The 21,007-nt window shown below is 34.7% G+C and overlaps 2 protein-coding genes across 7 annotated transcripts; both read left to right on the top strand.

Annotated features, from left to right (window-relative positions):
- The first annotated feature begins 169 nt into the window (after window positions 1-169).
- BicC (protein bicaudal C) lies at window positions 170-6,646 on the top strand. The gene is made up of 13 exons (XM_066283766.1): window positions 170-617; window positions 1,015-1,128; window positions 1,478-1,557; window positions 1,614-1,826; window positions 1,876-2,106; window positions 2,157-2,438; window positions 3,412-3,523; window positions 3,601-3,919; window positions 4,601-4,800; window positions 4,872-5,119; window positions 5,173-5,309; window positions 5,361-5,533; window positions 5,795-6,646. Exons 1-13 carry the CDS (start codon window positions 389-391, stop codon window positions 5,902-5,904), a joined length of 2,448 nt encoding a protein of 815 aa, XP_066139863.1. The 5' UTR covers window positions 170-388; the 3' UTR covers window positions 5,905-6,646.
- A 580-nt stretch (window positions 6,647-7,226) lies between these two features.
- Window positions 7,227-20,943, top strand: Pten (phosphatase and tensin-like protein). 6 transcript variants are annotated; one of them, XM_066284350.1, is made up of 9 exons: window positions 7,227-7,500; window positions 7,558-7,708; window positions 9,152-9,409; window positions 9,468-9,706; window positions 9,775-9,922; window positions 10,135-10,673; window positions 10,776-10,908; window positions 16,034-16,048; window positions 16,215-20,943. In XM_066284350.1, the coding sequence occupies exons 2-9, from the start codon at window positions 7,663-7,665 to the stop codon at window positions 16,232-16,234; spliced, it is 1,398 nt and encodes a 465-aa protein (XP_066140447.1). In that variant the 5' UTR covers window positions 7,227-7,500; window positions 7,558-7,662; the 3' UTR covers window positions 16,235-20,943. The 6 variants fall into 6 exon arrangements, with proteins under 6 accessions (XP_066140447.1, XP_066140444.1, XP_066140443.1 ...); XM_066284347.1 differs by lacking the exon at window positions 16,034-16,048 and adding an exon at window positions 13,121-13,213; XM_066284346.1 differs by lacking the exon at window positions 16,034-16,048 and adding an exon at window positions 13,121-13,253.
- Window positions 20,944-21,007: the final 64 nt, after the last annotated feature.

The following is a 21,007-nucleotide window of genomic DNA, read 5'->3' as shown; positions in this document are numbered from 1 at the left end:
ATTCTTATTAAACATCGTAAAAATATGTAAATAATCTTTAAGATCAAGTAGACAATTTTTGGAATTATTTTAGCTGAAATATTATTTATCGCCACTGGTAAAAATCTGTGAGGAAAAAAAAGGTCGACAAAAACCATATCTTGATATGTATGCTTCAGTTCGACTGCTTTTTAGAACCAGTCGTCCTGAATATCACCTAGTGCAACAAACATACATCAATAATACCCATTTTAACCAATAAATTTCAGTTTTAAATAAAATTTGGGACGACGGAAGTTAGTAATAGTGCAACAAAAATTATCTTATAATATTTTAAACCTCTTTTGAGCTTTATATAAATTTGTTTGTATTCGAAATTTATTAAACAATTTTCGCTAAAATAATAAAAATGGCGTGCAACCTTTTACCGCTCTCGAGAGCGGTAGCAAAGTCCAAGAATTCGGACACCACATCCGAAGCTTCGGAAAGCGGGACTACAACTTCAGGATGGGCCTCCCGTTGGGACTCACGGGAAGACTTACGGGACCTCGTTTCAAAACTGGGACTTAAGGACGTTTCTGAGCTGCATCAGGAGCGGTTCAGAGTTGACAGATGCAAGCTGGAGAGAATGCTAACTGGTGAGATTCGTACTAGCTTTTGCCAGGAATGGACATGCCTATACCTAGTTAGTGATATCAGCAATAATGTGGCTGAAATGGAAACATGACACGTGACTGCTGAGTATTGTTTGGGAACGTATTTTTCGTGCTAGATTCCATTGGGCTTCTCAATGAAACTTTTTAAAAAATACGTATTAACGCATACTCCATTAAGCGTATGTCGGGCAGTTTTTTTGGGCAGAAGTATCTAAGTTTTTATTTTTTACGATATTTTGCGTATTGCAGTTTCTCAATTCTATGTATTATCGCAAGGCCTCCATTTTATGGCCCTCTCGCTTTCACACCCAACTTCAACGCATGTTCCCTCTTTCTTTGCACTTTTTGATACTGTAAAATCCTTTGTTTATACTTTAAGGTGACAACGATGCCACATTTCCTGCAGACGTGTTTTTTGCGAAAGTTATGGAAGATACTGACACGGTTATTACTTGGCCGAATAAGTTGAAAATTGGGGCCAAATCAAAGAAAGGTAACGTCACAACACTGTATTTACCCATGTATCATTTGCGATTTTAGTGCCATCGCAACATTTGAATGCGGTTACTAGACGCGCCAATCTCGCATTATCTACTCACGGTTCTCGGCAATTTTAGGTTTCCCTTGATTCCTCACGTAAAAGGACCTTTAAAACGTTTGGTTTTCTTCTTTTTGCGACGAATAATTGTTTATTCTTCGGGAAAACGAAAATCAGATAATTTGACTGCTAATCGAACCTCTCTGTATACATCAATAAAAAAAATCGAAATAATATTTCATAAAGAAACTTTTTAAAAAAGTTATATTTACGTCAAAATGTTCTAAAAAACACACGTTTCCAGATCCTCACGTAAGAATTGCCGGTAAACCGGAAGACGTTCAGGCCGCCAAAGACCGAATTTTGACCGTCTTAAATACCAGAGTAAATTTACCTTAAATATCTCTAAAAACCCAATATCCCTTGATCTTTAAATCTAGTGTAACAGGGTGACAATGAAAATCGACGTCAGCTATACCGATCATTCTCATATCATCGGCAAAGGTGGTATGAGCATCAAACGCGTCATGGAAGAAACGAGATGCCACGTCCACTTCCCTGATTCAAACCGCTCCAATTCCAACGAAAAGAGCAACCAAGTGTCCATTTCTGGAGACATCGAAGGGGTGGAATTAGCACGATCTCGTGTCAGGGTAGGAAATACCGCCGCACATAACTCTTACGTTATCTGCGAATTTTTAGGAGTTAATACCACTGATATTTGGGTTTGAACTGCCGATTATGTCCAAGAACGTGGACGTGAATTCGCCCTACGTGATCAAAATCCAGGAGCAATACAAAGTTCAGGTAATGTTTAAGACCAGGCCGAAACTCCATGCCACCCTTGTGTTGGTCAAAGGGGTTGAGTGGGAGGTGCATCATGTCAAACAAGCCACTTTGATGCTCATGGAATACATGTGCGACAATCTAGCAGTAAGTTACCCAGAACTCAACAGGCAGAAAATCAAAAATTCCCATTTAAGAATCAAATTCCGGTTCAAATGTCCATGGAAATATCTCCTCATCATCACCCTACAGTCTTGGGCAAAAATCATGGGAATCTCAAGGCTATCATTCATCACACTAACTGTCAGATAATGTTCCCTGACGCTCAAGATCCAAACATTCCCAACCTGAAGAAAAGTAACGTGACCATTACGGGGAACATCCATAATATTTACAAAGCCCGGCAGCTGCTAATGGGGAGCCTGCCATTAATTGTTATTTTCGATTTGCCTGATGATCAAGATGAGTTGAAGATAAAGGTAAGCGGAACATTATTTCTCTTACAGCGGGGAATTGGGATAACTTACATGCATTCCTTTATCATAAATTCATGATATACAGGGTGTAATACACCATCATGGAAACTTCTCGGAAAGCGATAGTACTCTGAAAAATCATTTAAAAATGTTAACAGACCCATGATCAAGAACGCATCATTTTCGATATACAGGTTCCTCATTTTCAACAGCTTTTATAATTTTATTTTTTTTAGATTCATTTTTATTTTAAGACATTTGATTAAATGCCACGAATTGCTTCAAATAACTGAGGCGGGCAATTATGTGTTTCCTTGCTTCCTTTATATTATTAATTAAATGTATGTAGATATTTTTGCAATTTTAACAAAAGCCGTAAAAGATGCGAAAATATTGCAGGGACCCAAAAAAAAATTTATTCAATATCCGAATTCATACGGAGTGTTTAAAAAAAGATGCAAAGCATAAAACAATACAACACTCAAAATATGAAAAAAACGTGAAAATTTGCCACCCGGCATATTGAAAATGGTGCGATTTTGACCATGGGTCCATTAGAATTTTTTTATTATATCTCCACGATGACATATTATACCCTGAGTAGGTACTATTTTGACCCCTAAAACCCAATTAATTAATATCACAATGCATTTGAAGTGATGATGATTTCCATTGAACATTTAATTATAATGAACTGAGCTTTAATGAGATTGTCATTTCCAGGTATCGATTTTACCGATTAAGGCTTTCATCGCTCTAGCCTAGAATTTGAATTAAAATTGTGTTTGATCTTGAACGTTTTGACTTTACGGATAATCGACAAAATTTATTATGAAGTGTTGAATTTCTATAGCTATTCATCAAAAGGACGTTTGCCTATTTCAAAATAAATATATTTTTTTGCATTTTCACCGCTTATATACTTTTTTTGCTATAAAAGCACTAATATTAATATCTACTTTAACTGTTCTTGCAGCCTGAGCAGATTTCGGGAATCCAAACCACATATGATGTTTCCATCAACGTCCGACAGAAGGCGAATAAAACCACGAAAGCCTGTGTAATTAAAGGAATCGAGCGACAAGCAAGTGAGATTTTTACTTTTTTAAATTCTCTCCCAGTTAAATACCATAAACAATTTTCTCCTTTAATCATTTTCTTTAAGGTAACATATACAAAGCCAGGAACGTAATTCTTGGAATTGAAGAACCACCAGTTCATGCAGACATTCCCCTCACCTATCAAATACCCAATCAGTCATCTTCCCCCATTCAACAAAAGCTGGAGCTGCCCGCTCCCTCTAATGTTATCGCTCCCTCACTTTCCTCCCCTCTTATATCTCCTACATGGTATTACCCTTCTCCAGCGGTGCCTCAGCAGCAGTGCCCGCCATTTGTTGGTATGCATCAACAGCAACACTTCTTTCCACCAAATCTCAACTTCAATACTATTCCTCATCAAAATATGGCTAGCAACAGCACTGGGTGAGTGCGTAAAATCAAATTTGAAACTACATATAAAAAGTAAGAACAATACCTATAAGGCTCTTTTTTATACTGCTATTCCCTCTTCTCTATCGAAGAAGTTGTAATAATATTTCGATTCTCATAGATTCTCTGAACGTTCTGTTTATTCGACCAGTAGTCTCCATTAAAGACAGAGCCAACTCCTTTAAAATAGCCCTCTTTAAGAAGCATCGGCCCCTTTTTCAAAGAAAATCTCAAGCCCAAACAACAAAACTTTTAACATTTCAAAAGGAATCAATGCAGATAAGGGTGAAAGCCGATGCTTTGAGTTGGTCGTTAATGAATCCTAATTAAAAAAGAATTTTTGATGAAGATATTATGGTTACGATTAATTCCATAATGGATATATTGGAAAAATATTTGTTTAGATTCATTACCTTAACTTTTTAATTATAAAATTTAGCCACTATAGTAGATGGCTTTTGTTGCGTTACTTTACTTTATACATATTAAGGTGTAAAATTACAAGAGTTTCGAACGCAACTCTGTATAAACCGATTCACTGCTCGCTTACTCGGGCAATGGAAGCGATTCGTCAATTGCGTTCCAAAATCCTATTTATGTGGTTGTTTTTGTATTCGCATCAAATGTTTAGACCAAATTTAGTTATTTTAACGTGAGCGAACTGTTTTTTTACAGATACCAATCCATGAAAAGCACCCATTTAGAGCAAACTCTTACAGCTGATCAAGCCAACTTAAGTGCTTGCAGTTCCTTATCCACCATCTCTAGCAGATCGAACCCCAGAAATTCTTTGTCCCCTAGTGGTTACGCGAGCTATGGAGATTCCCCTAACAAGAGTGGATATACTGGGGCATATGGTCAAAATCAACCAACCGGTATGCATTTTCGATAGCAAGCGAGGATGTAATCTCTAGAAACTTACCTAGGTAGTCTTTGTTCGTTCTAGAACTCTCAACTGCTTTGTCGGAAATGAACAATCCAGGTGCGTATCATGGGCCAACCTTAGATAAGAAACCTCAATCATCTCCAGGAGGGATGGCCTATTATGATTATGAAAGTAAACGTATGGCAGCACTCAGAGCGATGCGTTCAAAACCCCAAGCTGGCACTATGAGGGTACCGCATAACTCCTGGTCTGGATATGGAGTTAGTAATACCAGTCCTGGAGCATTCTTGTCAGATAAATATAAGAGGGTACGGATGACTCTTTGTGTGGATATACAGCGAGATAATTTCATATGATATAGGAAGACGAGATGTGGCACTTAAACTCTCCTAGACCGAACGAAATGCCTATACTCCAGCCTGCTAACCCAGTTATGAACACGAGTAACTTACTAGACCCTACACCCTCGCATGTTTGGCACAGAGTTAGCACTAACAGGTAAGCAAATAGTGTTGGGAAATGAGCTATTTGGATAAATGTTTGTTTCAGTTGGCAAGACCTACCATCGATGTTAACTGCCATGAAATTGGACCATTACGTTCAGCTTTTCAAGGAGCACGAAATAGATTTGACCATATTTTCCACATTGACCGACCAAGACTTAGTTGACATTGGCATTACTGCCTTTGGAGCTAGAAGAAGGATTTTGCTGGCAATAAGTGGTAAGTATGAGGGTTCAGCTTATTTTTGTTTAGTTTCAACGAAAAAACCTTTTTGTGTCAACATCCTTAAAATTAGAGTAAGTTTACTTTTTGCAAAAAAAAATATACCAAAAATAAAGTAATTTTAAGAAGAAAAAGTTGTTCTTTTTCTTGATTGAATGGCGGAAGAAGAGTATTGCATTTTCCATGGCAACTCTCCATTTCCTAAATGCTAATATGTCAAACTGTTCAGTATTTTCTGAATTAAGGTTGAAATTTTAGAAATAAACAAGAGAAATTTGCCATTTTCTGCCGCCCCTGGAGCAGAACGAAGGAATTCCGGCTCAAGTCCAAATGGCGGGGCTGGCAATTCCAGACACCCCAGCTGGTAAGATGAGATAAAAAGTTTACTAAAGCATGAAAATGGATATTGATTATTTATATGCTTCAGATATATTTGAATATAGGTTATTATTTATATATTTATTATGTATGGATGTTTATTGGGAACTTAGAATCGGTAGGTCCAGGCAATTTTCTAATTGAAAAACAGAAAATTTTGTTTAAATCTAGTTTTATAACATTGCGAACCAAACAAACTTTTTAATAGGAAAATACGATTTTGGAACAACAAACTGGTACCTATCTATTTAAAGTAATGAATGTGCCTTCTAACACATTCCGTTAGTTTTGAGATATTTGATGAACTGAAAGAAAAGCATCTTAACTGATACTTCTCTTTAGTACTTCTTTGTCTCACCCGATCGGCATGGGTTAGAATTTTAATCTGTCTGTTACTTCGTTTAACTTATTTATTTGTTATATCTATGAGTGATGGGTATATGTTTACAATAAAATATTGTGATATTTTACATGTTAAATTTATACACGGTGCCAAAGTCTTACATATAATAATATATTACACACGCTAGATTTAATTTTAGTGCATTGATGTATTGTAAGCAAAAGTTTTAATTTAAGTTATCGACGATATTTGTTAAAGTTTATTGGATTATCCCAACGTTTGCTTACCATTAAATTGAAATTGTTATTTGAAAATTAAAACTTTTGTATTTCTTGAGATTTATGCGAGTAGGTTAAGTGAATAAATTAATTTATTTAGAGTTCTGATTATCACATGTTTTTCTATTTACATTTCTAATTTATAAAAATTATATTGATATTGCAGCTAAAAAAATTATTTTTTTATTTGCCTGAGGAAAAGTGCGCCTTGCCGCAGACAAACCATTATTAAATTTTTAACATTACACCCATTGTTTGACGATGAGATTTAAAGTAAAAAGAGTAAAAGGCGACAATTCTGCTTGACTCCGTTATCTGTACGGCCTATCTTCAATCCTTCAATATCTTTAGTTTTCTTCCACTCCCAGAAGGGAAAAAAATCAGTTATGCAATACTTAAAACACAGTGCGCTGCAGTACTTTTGCATAATAAAAGTATTGTAATTCAAAGGAAAAAGTGGATTATTCAAATAGACAGAAAATTTTAAAAAAAGTTGTATCTTTCTACAATTAACAAGATCACACCAACATATCGACGCACCCCTGTATAACGGTATGGTATTTGTTATTTGGATTCTATCAGATCTTATTGATTTTCATTTCATATACAAAAACACCTATTAAGGATTTGTCAGCTTGTGCGTCACGGTGTCAAGCTGCTGAAGGTGTCAATGTCAAAGTGTCACATTTGTTCTTGTCGGGTTCAGGAATCGGGACGTTTGTGTAGATTGTAGAGACAAAGGCCGACTTAATAAATTTACAAAATTGTTTATCAAAAAAATGATTGTGAATTGTAAATTTATCAAAAAACGTCGTTGTTCCAGCCAAACACGTAATCGTTAAAATTCGCAAGCTGATGGAATTGATTTTTATCACGTGTATCAGAAATGGAGAGCCAGTTCCATCATATCAAAATCATACACTAAAAAAGGGATTTTTGTGATTTTTCTAATAATTATGGAATAGGTCTGTTCTAATGCCAACATGTTCTTATTTTAATTTACTATCGTTAGTATTCTTTAGTCTGTGATTTACTGGTTGGCCCTGGTTTGGTTTCAAGATAACAAGGTACTACATTTCAGAACCAGTACCTACTCACAATCTCAATTTCAACCTGCCAAAGCTTTTATGGGTCTCTGTGTTAGCTGCAGGAAATCAAAAAATAGAGTAAAAGGTAAGTTATCACTATTGCATTAAATATGTATTATTCATCCAAATTAAATAGTCTGACAAACTGCTGATCTGAGATAGAAATGTCTCAAGAAATGTATAGGTAATCAAGTATTGAAATTGCTACATTCCTCAAACTACAATTTAAAAGTCTTTTGAGGCTTTACTTGGGTCATCAATGAGGCCACTTACTCAAGTACCACATGAAAAATATTGCTATTGACTTTTTGGCCTGTTTTCTGCTAAAGTTAAAACTTAAATTAAGAGCACTTCAACTACATGTCATTAAGTACTGTATGGTAACACTTAGCAGTAAAATATTTTTTGTATTTTTGCAATGATTTTCATTGTTATTGAAAAATTAGCAATTTCAAAGATTAAAATTGCTTATTGTTTCAGGAAAATGAAAATTATCCTTAACGCTTGGATTTAACCTCCCTTTACCTAATATTTCATGTAAAAAATGCAGTTTGCAGTCAACTCAAAGTTTATATAGGCTTTCAAGCTTTAATAGCCTCAGTTACTTGTTTAGTGGTGCATATCCTCTTTCGTCAGAATCCATTCTAGTAATAGAATATTCTGTATTTTGTTCCAGTGGTAAATTTACTTTACAATTCTAGAAATAGTTTATGTAGCATGTCCTATGCCACTTTGTTTTAAGGTGTCATTTTAAAACTGACACTTTATAAAAGTTAGAAAATTATTGTCTATATAACAAGTTGAGAAATGTGTAGTTTCATGTAAATAGCAAGAAAATCATAAATTCGAGAAGAACAAATGGTACTAAATTTAATACATTCAAGCTATGCTTTCTATCTCTAGCATTGCAGTAATCACCTTTGCTGCTGTTACCATTTTTTAACGTAGTTACATTATGAAAGTCGATACCTATTTTGATTATCTAACTGGTTATAAAGTGACTCCCTTTTAATCATTGGTTTGGATTACAAGAACTGTCACTTCATTATAATTGGCACAATTTCTAGCATAAGGGATAATTTCCAATATCAAAAGGATACACGCTCTTAAACAGGCCACCATCTACCTAATTATTTTGAAGAAATGACAACTCTATTTTATTTACTTGATAATTGAGGATGGTCAAAATACATTGAATTCAGGATTTCAAAACTTACAGTATATTAAATGTAACTACAGAACAGGACCAAACAAATATTTAGTCACCTCTGTCAACATCCATGCCTAATGCAATGAAGATGAAACTATACCCATGTACTCCTTTAGCCAGATGCTTGATTTTGAAAGCCATAATTGAACCCAAAATATTTAATGATTGTAATTGTTATTAAAGTAAAATTATCTTGTTTTCAACATGACTCTTGAATAATACCGAGACATTATGAGGTAGCTATTTAAATTTATTTTTAATGTTTTTATTAAGAATGCCCACAATTACAAGAAATTTTAACACACATTTTTCTTTCAGGTCAATGTTGCAACAATAAGGAATTTGTGTCATTCTTGCCAGCCAAAAGTAGCAAAATATGCAACCATGTTTCAGTGGTGGCGCCTAACAATGAAACAAAATGTTCCAACTGCCTCAATGAACAGGTAGTAGGTAATCAGCATACTGATGTGATGGCGTCTTCTTTTTCCAATATGAATCTAACCAATCCCATTAAGGTCATTGTTAGCAAGAAGCGAAATCGTTACAAACAGGATGGATTTAATCTAGATCTTACATGTATGTTTGATATTATATACTGATCTAAAACAATTTTTCTAACATCTAATCTCCCTAGATATTACTGATAGCATAATAGCAATGGGATATCCTGCCTCGAATATTGAGAGTGTGTATCGGAATAATATTGAGGATGTCGTGAAATTTTTGGACCAAAAACATGCAGATCACTATATGATTTATAATCTGTGTTCCGAAAGAAGTTATGACAAAACGAAATTTCATAACAGAGTAAAAGAGTTTCCATTTGATGATCATAACCCCCCAAAGATTGAATCTGTTAAGCCATTTTGCCAAGTAAGGAAATTATTGACTGCTTAGCACTTAAATTTTCCATAAATTACTCATGGTACTTTTCATTTTAGGATGTACATGAATGGTTGCAGCAAGATTCACGTAATGTGGCTGTGGTTCATTGTAAAGCAGGGAAAGGCCGGACAGGCACCATGATTTGTTGTTATCTGTTACACAGTAGGACTTGTGCAACTGCAGATCAAGCTTTGAGTTTATATGGTATGTGAATTAAATGGAGGGATGTTGAATACCCTGAGATATAAGTTAGAAATCCTTTTTTGCACTAGGTAATGAAGGTGAGATTTAATTAAGAAGATTCTTGTTGAAAGCATTGTCAATTTCAAATCTCCTGAATATAGCAGTGCAATAAAGATTATTTATTAATGACTGTATATATTTCTTGATATTATTTTTTTAATTTATATTTTTAGGTGGCAAGCGAACTCAAGACACAAAAGGAGTTACAATACCTAGTCAGGTGCGGTATGTGAGATACTACGAACAATTAGTGAATCAACGGCTTCATTATACTGGTACAACTCTCTACATTAAGGAGTTCGTCTTAGATCCTGCTCCGTCTTTTATGAGCGGCCCTGGAAATCTTTTTTTCACCGTATTCGAGTCGTTTCAGAACGATAAAATAAGTCAAAGATTAAAAAGTGAAGTTTACAAAATACCGGTGGACGCTAAACCTTTCTGCATCAAGTTGGATAGTTGCTTTTGGCTTAAAGGGGATATAAAAATAGAGTTTTATAATAAGGTAATGATGCGGAAGGAAAAACTGTTTCATTATTGGTTCAACACGTTTTTCGTGGGTGCCGTTGGTTCTACAGATGTGATAGATTATGATAAGCAGCAACAGTGTCGCGCGTTGGGGGACGATTGTTTCGAATTAGTGTTTAGGAAGCATGAACTGGATAAGCTGAGCAAGAAGGACAAGCAGCATAAAATCTTCAGTGAAAATTTTAAGGTGAGTTACTTGGAAAGAAAGTAAGATTAATATTTGAGTTATTAGAATTAAGGTTGCCTGTCGTTATTGTGCGCATTTTACTAATTCAATCTGTTCTTTCAGTTAAGGATGATAGTCCAAAAAACCTCTGAACCCACAACCGTTTCATCTTGCCCAAGGGTAGAACAAGACACCACACCTTGTGAGAGCTCGGTGGGATCTTCCGACGAGTCCGACGAGGACGATTGGGATTCTGGTGAGCATGCTAAATTATCTCTAGTTAGACCACAGTGATAAATCAATTTTAATTTATTTGACGATCAGAAACATGTCAACGCATTAAAATCGAAACAACGCAAGCGCCTCATGTCTATGTTACCACGTAAAAGTTAAGTTAGGATTGCGGTTTTGTCTGCTTCAATGCGCCGATATGGATATTTCTGTGTTGTTCTGTCTGTTGTTTTATATTGAATCAGGTAGAGATCAATAACGGAAGACTATGTAACGGTTTCCCGATTAATATATCCACAACGACAGACCAATTTTTCTATATGAAGTTTGTAGAAACTTTTTATATCCGGTGTGACGACATAGTGTTAAAAGTTTTGTGTTTACTTTCGAAATTATTATATTTCTTATATTAAGAAATGTGTTTTACCGACTATGATCTGCCTTATCGCTCTAAACAAAATACTTCTGATAGTATAGAGAAGCGTCCAGCATTTATAGAAGAAATAATAAAAATGTGTAAATTTTGTATGGAAAATATTCTTAATGGATGTTGTGCTGCTAACAATCTTCTTAAAAAGAAGGCTTTTCTTGTCTATAAAAACCTTTCCAGGTTCGACTGCCTGTATTTATTTTTGTTAAAATTGTACTTTTTGTAATAAATAAATATTTGTTTTTCAAATATAAGAGCAAGACTGGCGTTTCTCTCCAAAAATTTGATGCTGCATTATCATATCATGCTAAATGACTATTTTACTTTATGCAACATACCGTTTTATTTGCTATCATACCCATTTAATTTCATTCATAATCTCTCATTTCGTTGATATTAATAATTTTTGATGTGATTGTATATTGTGTGTAAACTCGGTGTTGGATGTATAAATTTTCCTTTCAATAAGGAAAATTTATCTGTAGAAGCATGATTAAAATTTATTTTTCCTTTCCAAAACATTTTTGGCCTCATTCTTGTAAATTTCTTGTATAGGTATTCAGGTAGTGAATTAAAAATTTTCAAGGGTGAGACCTCGACACATAATAGTTTTTGATATGAGAAATCTAGATGTGTTGCTGGCAAATGTGCTTAATGCAATCGTTTCCAATTGCTCGCTTTCAACCGGCAAAAATGTTCATGTGACAGCTAATTATTCTCACAAATAATATCACAATCATCGACATTTCATCATGTGTTTTTATTCAGTTCTTACAAATCATAAAACCAATAAGAAGTTGCAGTGATGGAAAAGTTCCAATATCATTATGTATTAAGTATTAAATAATTGAAGGAGCTCGACCAATATTTTAGAAAATTATGCACATTTCAAACATTAACGATGAAAAGTGAGAAGAAATGAGGAAGATATGTACAGGGACATCATTTTGTGTATTAGCGTGATACGCTTGTAGTTTCCATGATAAAATCTCGTAGGCACTTCAAATCCGCCGGCAGAAACAATTCATTTTTTTTTATATTGAAATGCAGCAGCTATCAATTTCACCTTTCGGCAAATGGGCTACCGAGAACTACTAGAGAGAGTTAGAGTTACTTCGGCCTGATGATATGTGACAATTGTCATGTAAGAAAATTCAAAATGGCTTCGTTGCTGTCAAATCTGACGTTTTAAAATGTTTCTAATGGCGGAATTAATTCTATTATATATTATATCTTTAATGTGATTCCTAAATAGCGTAAACGACTTAAAATGGTGTCTTTGTATTTGGCGGTTACCAATCAGAAAGCACCGAATCGTGTGTTATCGTCATACTAAATGAGACCCGGCAACATTGTAAAGCTAAAATGAAAAACTGTCACGCATAATTGATTGACCGCTCCTACTTTGTTGCCCACTTGTAATATGAAGCGAAAATGACGTTATGGGAATAAAGGTTACGTGTGGCCCTTAGTGGGAGAGCTGTAACATAAAACTAGAAATTGTTATTGTAATTTATAATAAGGAACAAAGTCTCTTAAGTTTATATTCGATTTTTGGAATTTTCACATGCACCTAGATCCTCATGTCAAACTCTAAAATGTCTCATAGACAGATTCCTAGAACCATTCCAGCTGGTGATGGAAATGGAATTGAATTCTCAATATAATTTTAAACATTGATTATGTTTCCCCGTTCCATTTCTATCACCGCTCGCTGTAAATCACCAACTATCATACTTTTTGAGAAATTGAACAAATACTAACACGAATTGGTGAATTCTCTCCGCTTGCCTTATCGATATCCCAGTGGTGATGGACCCAGAACTGTTCGATCCTCGTGGCATCGGGTACCGTATTCTGAGCGAATGCGAACTGGCCTCGCAATTGAATTCTTCTGGTGGTGAGAGTCACTCTGAAGCACTGATGGTGTAGCCATCGTCGTAAGAAGCCTGGTGTTTTTGCGAGTTTTGATTTGAGTGTTTGTTTTAGCTTGTAGTGGAAGAATAAGTCGATCAGGATCATAACTAAGGTATTTTTGTAAGAAGTGATGTTAGGATCATTCTTATTCTGACACTACTGTTAAGCGATTTTGGTTTGGTAGTTTGAGTTAAAGATTGGGCAAGAAGTGTCTTTACTTTTTTCTCCTAGATATGTAAAACTTTAGGATTTTGCTCAAGAATTTGGGAAAGTGTTAAGTTTGGGGTTGTTGAGTAACACTATAAAGACTAAAATTGTTTAGCGTATTGGGTTTTATAGGGTTGAAAGACCTTTTCTCAGGGCGCAATATGGAGTTAATCTGAGTCGTGGCTGTTCTGTACACGTTTCTTATACGCAGAGATTCTATTTTATTCAAAAACTAGTACTCAAACCTAAAAGAAAAATAGGTCCCAAAGAAATGTTTTTTTTTTTTTGTTTAATCTTTCAGTCACCTTTCCTTTAGGTATTATTGTGTCCTGAGAAAATGGAAATTTTACCGATTTCTTAAAGTAAATCGTTATTGCTCAAAACGATTAATTATGCCCAAATGATATTAGGATTTGTAGATGAACAACATTAAATCATGTGCTTATCTTCCGTGGATTTATCAGAAGTATATATTAAACTGAAGTGCGCATGTGTTGTGATCTAAGACACTGAGTCTAAAGAGATATTTGAGAGACATATGTATTTTTGATTGGTATGAGAGTTGAATGATACACGGGACCTTACCGGCACAGCCAAATGTTGTTGCGAAAGTTGCAGTGAAATTTTCCCAATTTTGTTTGTGACACTTTTTGGTGTGATGATCTGAAATTGAGGCTTCCCCCGCAAGACATTTGAAGGGTGGAAGATTCGCATCAGTTTCGCCTGATTAATCCTATTTTTGAGCTGATTGCACAGGCTCTTATACAAAAAGCCTATAGAATTTTCTTAAGAAGCTTATGTGGCTAACGGGAATAGATTTGAGCATAGTCTTTTCGAGATATGATTAAGACTTATGTTTTTGTAAGTAGGATATCCTGTATATTAATATTTTATTAGTTGAGATCATTCATTCTGGTTTGATATTGGGTATAATATCACTAACCGTGTATTTTTTAAATCAAAATGAATAGACTCGTGTAGAAATAATCATATATAGGGTGTCCTAGTAAAAAAACTCTTTGTTCGTTTAAACATACAATTTTAAGAAAAATCTATTTCTATATTTTTGCCATTTTTCTTCAAGTCTTGTGGGGGATGGGAAAGGGAAAAGTATCTGCGCATTTTGTGGCGTCATTCGGTTTAAGTTCCCGATAATCTCCACATTTAATCATAATATGGCTTTTGTCGAAGGTTTTGTAAGTGAGTAATACCGCCCGTTTCTTTAGGTGCAATGTTAGTACAAGAAGGTAGATGAAGAAAAAAATGCAAACTACCATACATGATGTGCCATTTGTTCTATCCTGTAACCTTATCAGCTTTCGACTTACAGTATCTGGTCAAAACGCGTTAAAATTTAAGAATCGCATTTCCTTGCGCTTCTGGAACTACTAATCGTCTTAGTCCGGTGTCTGTCTGAATCATTAAAAATGTCTGATTCAGAGAGATAAGAATGGATTATTTAGATTCGCACAAACATTCGTTCTTTCGGAATAATTGCAACCTTTTGACCGTGATTTCACAGGAGTGGACAGAAAGCGATTCTTATTCGGAATTTTAGTAAAATAAAAATGACCTTAAGCGGTTATTGCTTGACGAGTGCAGGAAGTGATAATTGGCAGTGGAGTGCGATAAAGGCACCTACGAACGAATTTTTCCTATTAGTGGACAGTAAAACATTGTACTGCACGCATGTCAATGGCTATTGTTTGACCTTGCCCACAACAGCTATTTGTTTCCCAAGGGAAAAAATGGCAAATTTACTGCCGCAGCGATATCCCTAGCCGAATGGCAGGTACGCATTCATTATGCGATCAAGAAGCGGTTTAGCTTTCCCGTATAAGGAAATATGGCAGGATAAATGGTCATTATGTAATTATTCAAGTATTCATGCCGTAAAACATTAAGTCCATTTTCTTACCCTATGCGAGTAATCGTAATAAGTATAACTGGAAAACGTTGTAATTTTATAGATATAAAAATTCGGCTTAAGGGCTCCACGATTATCCTTATTCTTCAGTACTTTTGTCAAGTTGCAAAGACTCGTGCTTAACAATTTAACCGTCAATGCCTCTCATTTAGATTTTCATCGGGATTCGCATGGGCTAAACAATGCTAAAGTCGTTGGTCATAAAATTCAATATCATACGAAGCGAAAGTCGAAGCTGTACATTTGCCCTAAGTCACCTCAATACATTTTATCTTATTGGACCTTTACTTTCCTAGCGAGACTATCAAAAATATAGAATTTATATTCCTATATAGTAACTATAACTATAGCAACCTTTAAAAAGCCTTTTGATAAGATATATTTTATAATAACACCCCATTAGAGAAACGTTTTGATAATATGTTATTCTTGCAAGACGAGTACAAACCTATTTCGCGTTATTTTGTAATGTAGCGAAGGGACTAACGCATAATACTTATGTGTGTGATCCCTATTTTGTACTTTTGATTTTTCAAGGTTCCAGTAGAAACGATATTATATGAGTGTAAAAAGACGATGTATTATATTTTTTGTTATTTTTGGGATTATACTTAGAACCATATAAGAATGCTTTGGGTTTTTACTAACACTATCTAACCTTCCTTGTAGGTGACGGATGCAAAGGTAAATATTAATCTAATTTGGTCAAAGCTATACTTTAGTGCTATTTAATTTATTTAGACTTTAAAAAAGATTCTAAAGTATAACTTTCATCTATTGCTTGGCGAGTGGTTGTATTGTCATTGTCATACTTGTCAATCCTACGCTAACTGAGTTTTACATTTTCCAGGGGAATCAACATACCTATGATATGGACCCCACATGTCAAAGCGGAAAAGGTGTAAATATTGCATGACTGTCACCCGTGACTCGCTTATTTTCCCTTGTGTCACTCAAGAGGGAGTTGAGTTGTCATTTATTGGTGTCGCTTGCTTGTTCTCTGCTTGACAGCAAATATTGATTTATGTACGGGTTCACAAAAACTGTTATTTATGATCTATCTTCCCGGTGAACACGACTAGTTTATATAATAGATCCCAATCTGTGTCAGATGCGATTTGGGATCGTATACCTAAGGCTTTGGTTTCTGCGTCAAATTTCTCTTTAATAAGTTCAGCTAAATTTTATAGGCCTATATGGAGGAATCATCCATATCAATGGCGAAAACTATAATTCTGCACAAGTCGGATCATCAAAATTGTTACAAACACAACAGTTTCCTTCGTCTAAATTCATTGCCTTAGTACAAATTAGTGACTTAAAAATATGTCATGTCACCTAAAACCAAAGTGGGGTGCTCCTATCCAGGCTACCATGGCAAAGCACCGTTTTAACGTTCTTTGTTGTCGAACGGCTATCTATATGTTAGCTCGCAGACCTTTATGTTAGTGTTGTATATTTTTATTAGCCCGGTGATATTGCGCACTTGTTACATGTAAAATCGTTTAAGCGTCATTTACTTTTGTCTCATTTTTTGTTGATCGTTTTCATTGCATCCTCGCCTTTAATTATTGTTAAGTTTTGTTTAAAGAAAAACGAAATATGTGTATATTTTGAGAATGTAGTAGGGGATGCAGACGTTAAGGATCTTTCAAAGTTCCTAGATCATTATGGCATACGAAGACTGCGTAGGTGTGCCTGCAGGCTCGTGTTTTTCCAAAGTTAATTGTAATTTCACTAATTTCAAAAATCAACTCATGAAAGATTCCAAAAAAATCGAAATATAGAAAAATCGGTTTTCTGCGTCAAGACTAACCGTCCACATACCTTAACCGACATACATTGGAGAACAGTATTCTGCTTCCCATACTTCGAAAATACTTCTTTACATGAAAAACCGACTTGGTCGCGCTACCGAGTAGCGACACCCAGTGGCTGTGAAACGCCTCTCACTTAAATCCATTCGTTTTGACTTGGCTCCTCCGGACGAACCACTGTCGCGCGCAACAGTCGCGAGTCCCATCGGCTTCAAGTCCGCTAAAAACGCCAGTCCACCCACATATACAGAACAAAGTAGAACTACCAAGATGTCGATCTTTTCATTGTTCTTGGATGAATCGGTAAATCGACGTCCCGCTCCCAGGGGCCTGCGTTGTGGAAAGGCTAGAAGTCGAAATTCCCCATAAGATTTTTTTTCCCCTCTACCAATCTGAACTTTGCACCATAGATGATCATCTCCTAATTCCTGCCTCCCTGTCCACTAATGCTGAAAAAACTAAGTAGCACAACAAACAAGGGCTAGAGTTGCAATACTGGGTGGCGCGACCATTTGTAGGGGCCCCGAAAGAAGGATTTAGAAATAAGATTGATTTCAAAAATATGCAGTGGCGCACAATTTTTCCTTAGAAATTCATTCAGTGAGGTGCTGAGGTGCACGAATAATAAATTTTGTACCTATTTTTTTTAGCACTGGGTATTTTCGTAAAGAACCACTCTTGAAGCATAGCTTGTACGGGGTGACGAGATGAAACCTTACAGTGATTATATTCGAAGAACGAAGAAAGATACAAAAAAATACTTGAAACAAACGTGTGACATGTAAACCTACGCAGGATTTCAATTACATTTTTCTGTAAATTTTTACCTTTCAAATGTAGCTTTATGAAGCACCGTTGAAAAGTATTTTTTGAGGGCTCTAAGATAAGGTATCACAAACAACGGGATGTTGTTTACGAATATTTAGTGGTTGCGGCGGTTGAGGGAAAGGGGTAAGTTTAAAAGGATGAGTTAGTGCATCCTTTGGGTTTCCCTTCCGTGGTACAGAAATGGTTTCAGGATATTTTGATATCTTTTTGTGTTCTTCAAATGTGGCCACAGCCAGATTTCAAATTGTTTCCCTGTACATGCATAGCAGCAACCTGCTGTTATTTTCGAGATTATTTTTTAATGTAGAGTATTGCGGTTTATTTTTTTTAACATCCTGTATACCTTCACTACATACTTCCAATGTATACTACTTGTAAATAAATTAATAAAACATCAATAAGTACAAATAAAATATAATCTGTTATTGTTTGTTTGATCTCACTTATTACTTTAAAAAAAAAAGTCGGAGAGTCTTGTCCTGCTACTTTCCCACATAGTGTTGAAACATGAACTTAAAATTAATAAAAATTAATTTAATTTCTCTCTGTGCGGCGTTTGCGCCGTTTTTATTGCAAAATCACAATGTTTACTAATACTTCACATAGGTTAAGCAATAGAGTTTATTTTTTTTGTGTACTAAATTGATATTTCTTTAACTTCCCATTGTGTAGTTGCCGTTTTATAAAAAAATACTCACAATAATAATTGTCGCCGATGTTGTGAATAACAGTAATTGTTGCAAAGCCACGTTTGTACCAGTCTGTATAATGTCATAACAAGTAGGGCTAAAATACGAAAAAATGTGGATAATATCTAATTTTGCCTTCGTGTGATGTCCATTATTTGTCTGTAAAATTATTGAAAATCAATTACAGTTTGCGTTCTAGTTTTTTTTTTCAAGAGTTTTGATTTTTTTTGTTCATTTCACAGAATTACCATTTTATTTACATGAATTTATATTTATTTTCGTTTTATTTAACTACAATACTCAAGTCATTTTCCTGCAATGACGAGACTATGGCTTTCGTTTATTGTTTTGGTTGGTGACGAAATAAATTTAAAAAAATATTGAATAACTTATTTTTTTTTAAGTAAGTTTTCCAATACCCAAAAAAATTTCTTCTCAAAAATAGGAGATTCTGCTCACAATTCAACATACTATAGAGTGTTCCAAAATTAGTGTAAGTGATTTTAAAAGTTCGATTTTTTAAACGAGTTGATATTCAACTATAACAGGAAATTCGAGCGATATGAGTCAAGAGCATCCTTCTTCATAAAAAAAAAATATATATATATTCCAGTTATTAAAAGCACGAAAGTTTTTTCCTCTCTAGATTAAATTATTAAAATCTTTCATATTAATTTAGGGACACCCTGTAGGTACCATTGAAACTACAGTGGACGTTTGTACCTCCTTTTCTGCTGTGTAACCCTTGTGTTAATAGTTAATATTACGTCTCGTGGTGCTCGTTAAAAGCATTAATTTATCTGAAGGAAATATTAAAAAGAAAACAGAATATCCTTGAAATTTTATCGCCATATATCAGGCCTCGGACGAACAACTTTGTTAACGTTTCGGAAACAAATCTGTGAAAATTTTCAGAACCGAAGGAAAAATTGTATTTCCTGTGTTGGTGCTTACCCCAAATAGTATTTGTCAGTATTTAGTTCCTTTTTATTTGTCCAAAATTGACCACTTGTCCAAGCATAGGTAACCAAATGTTATTTATGCTTGCTGAACAAGTAGGGAGGAAAATAGCGTTTGCCTATCTGTGTAAATAATTACTTATTAACTTCCTTAAAGAAATTTCGCCGAAAAATAAACCGATTTGAACCAATTTTTACGTTTGATGCTGTATTAAAAGTGTAAAACATTCGATATCAAAGTGCGCAAGTATGTCAATATTGAATCCAGTTTGTATCTCATAATTTACGAAGCCCCAATAGGTACAGTGAATCTAACACAAGGGCGACAGAGCGTAAAGAAAGGAATTTTGAAGCAAATAATAGCAAAACAGGAGCATTATTATCTATTTCCACATTTCTTCCGGTTGGTCTTTAGGTAATAATTTTGTGATTTATGTTAGCGTAACTTAGAACTCTAAATATAGAGTTTTAGGATAATGAAATCAAATTCGATGAGCTTTTGCTTGCCCTGTATAATTTTAGTGACCTCCCTTTTGTAAAGTTAACGAATCCACGTTTTTATGATTAGAAACCACATTTTTTTATAGAAAAATACTGCAATAATTACCAGAGATTAAGTGATTTGCATCTAGTAATAATGATTTTAGTAGTTAATAATAATTGCAGTATTTTCATAAAACTGAATCTGAGCTTAAACCTTTTATGTGTTGTTGGCCGTATATTTGTGATAGGGTAAGATTAGATAATAATTTAAGAACAACAAAACTATTTGTACCTACGACCTGACGAATATTTTTATAGATTTATGCGGGGTGGTATTGAGAGTATTCTAAAAATCTATTTTCTGTAATATGGCTGTAAGTATTACTAAATACAATTTTAAACTATTTCAAAAAGCAGGGATAAAATTCCTAGCGCACGATATCCTTTCCACCCTAGATGTTAAAAATTAATGTTTGTAGATTATAAACAGTTTTATATTTAAGGATTTATGGATAGGTATTCTTGTGATAAGTACTTTTTAGCGACGACTTAGTACAATAGAACGCCATTGGGAAAGAGGGTGTACCAAAAGCTATTAAATTCATGCACTTAGTGGCTAGGATGGACAATCTACCGTTCTTTCCAAATGGATTTTTATCGTAAGGACTGATCGTCGGTATGCTCTGCATATTTATTTTTAGATCTGAATGTACCCAATTTACCTACTACTTAACTATTTTCGGATGAAAAGAGTCCAACTCGTAAGGTTGAGTTTGGATGTGAATAAAACATCAAAGAAAGAATTGTAATTTTTATTTCTCGGAATTTACGTGTCCACGCTTTCTTGCTGCAAATTACATAATGAAA

This window comes from Euwallacea fornicatus, chromosome 7, assembly GCF_040115645.1.
Source record: "Euwallacea fornicatus isolate EFF26 chromosome 7, ASM4011564v1, whole genome shotgun sequence".
Classification (NCBI taxonomy): domain Eukaryota; kingdom Metazoa; phylum Arthropoda; class Insecta; order Coleoptera; family Curculionidae; genus Euwallacea; species Euwallacea fornicatus.
The sequence above is the reverse complement of the archived record's forward strand: the minus strand, read 5'-3'. Positions and strand labels throughout refer to the sequence as shown.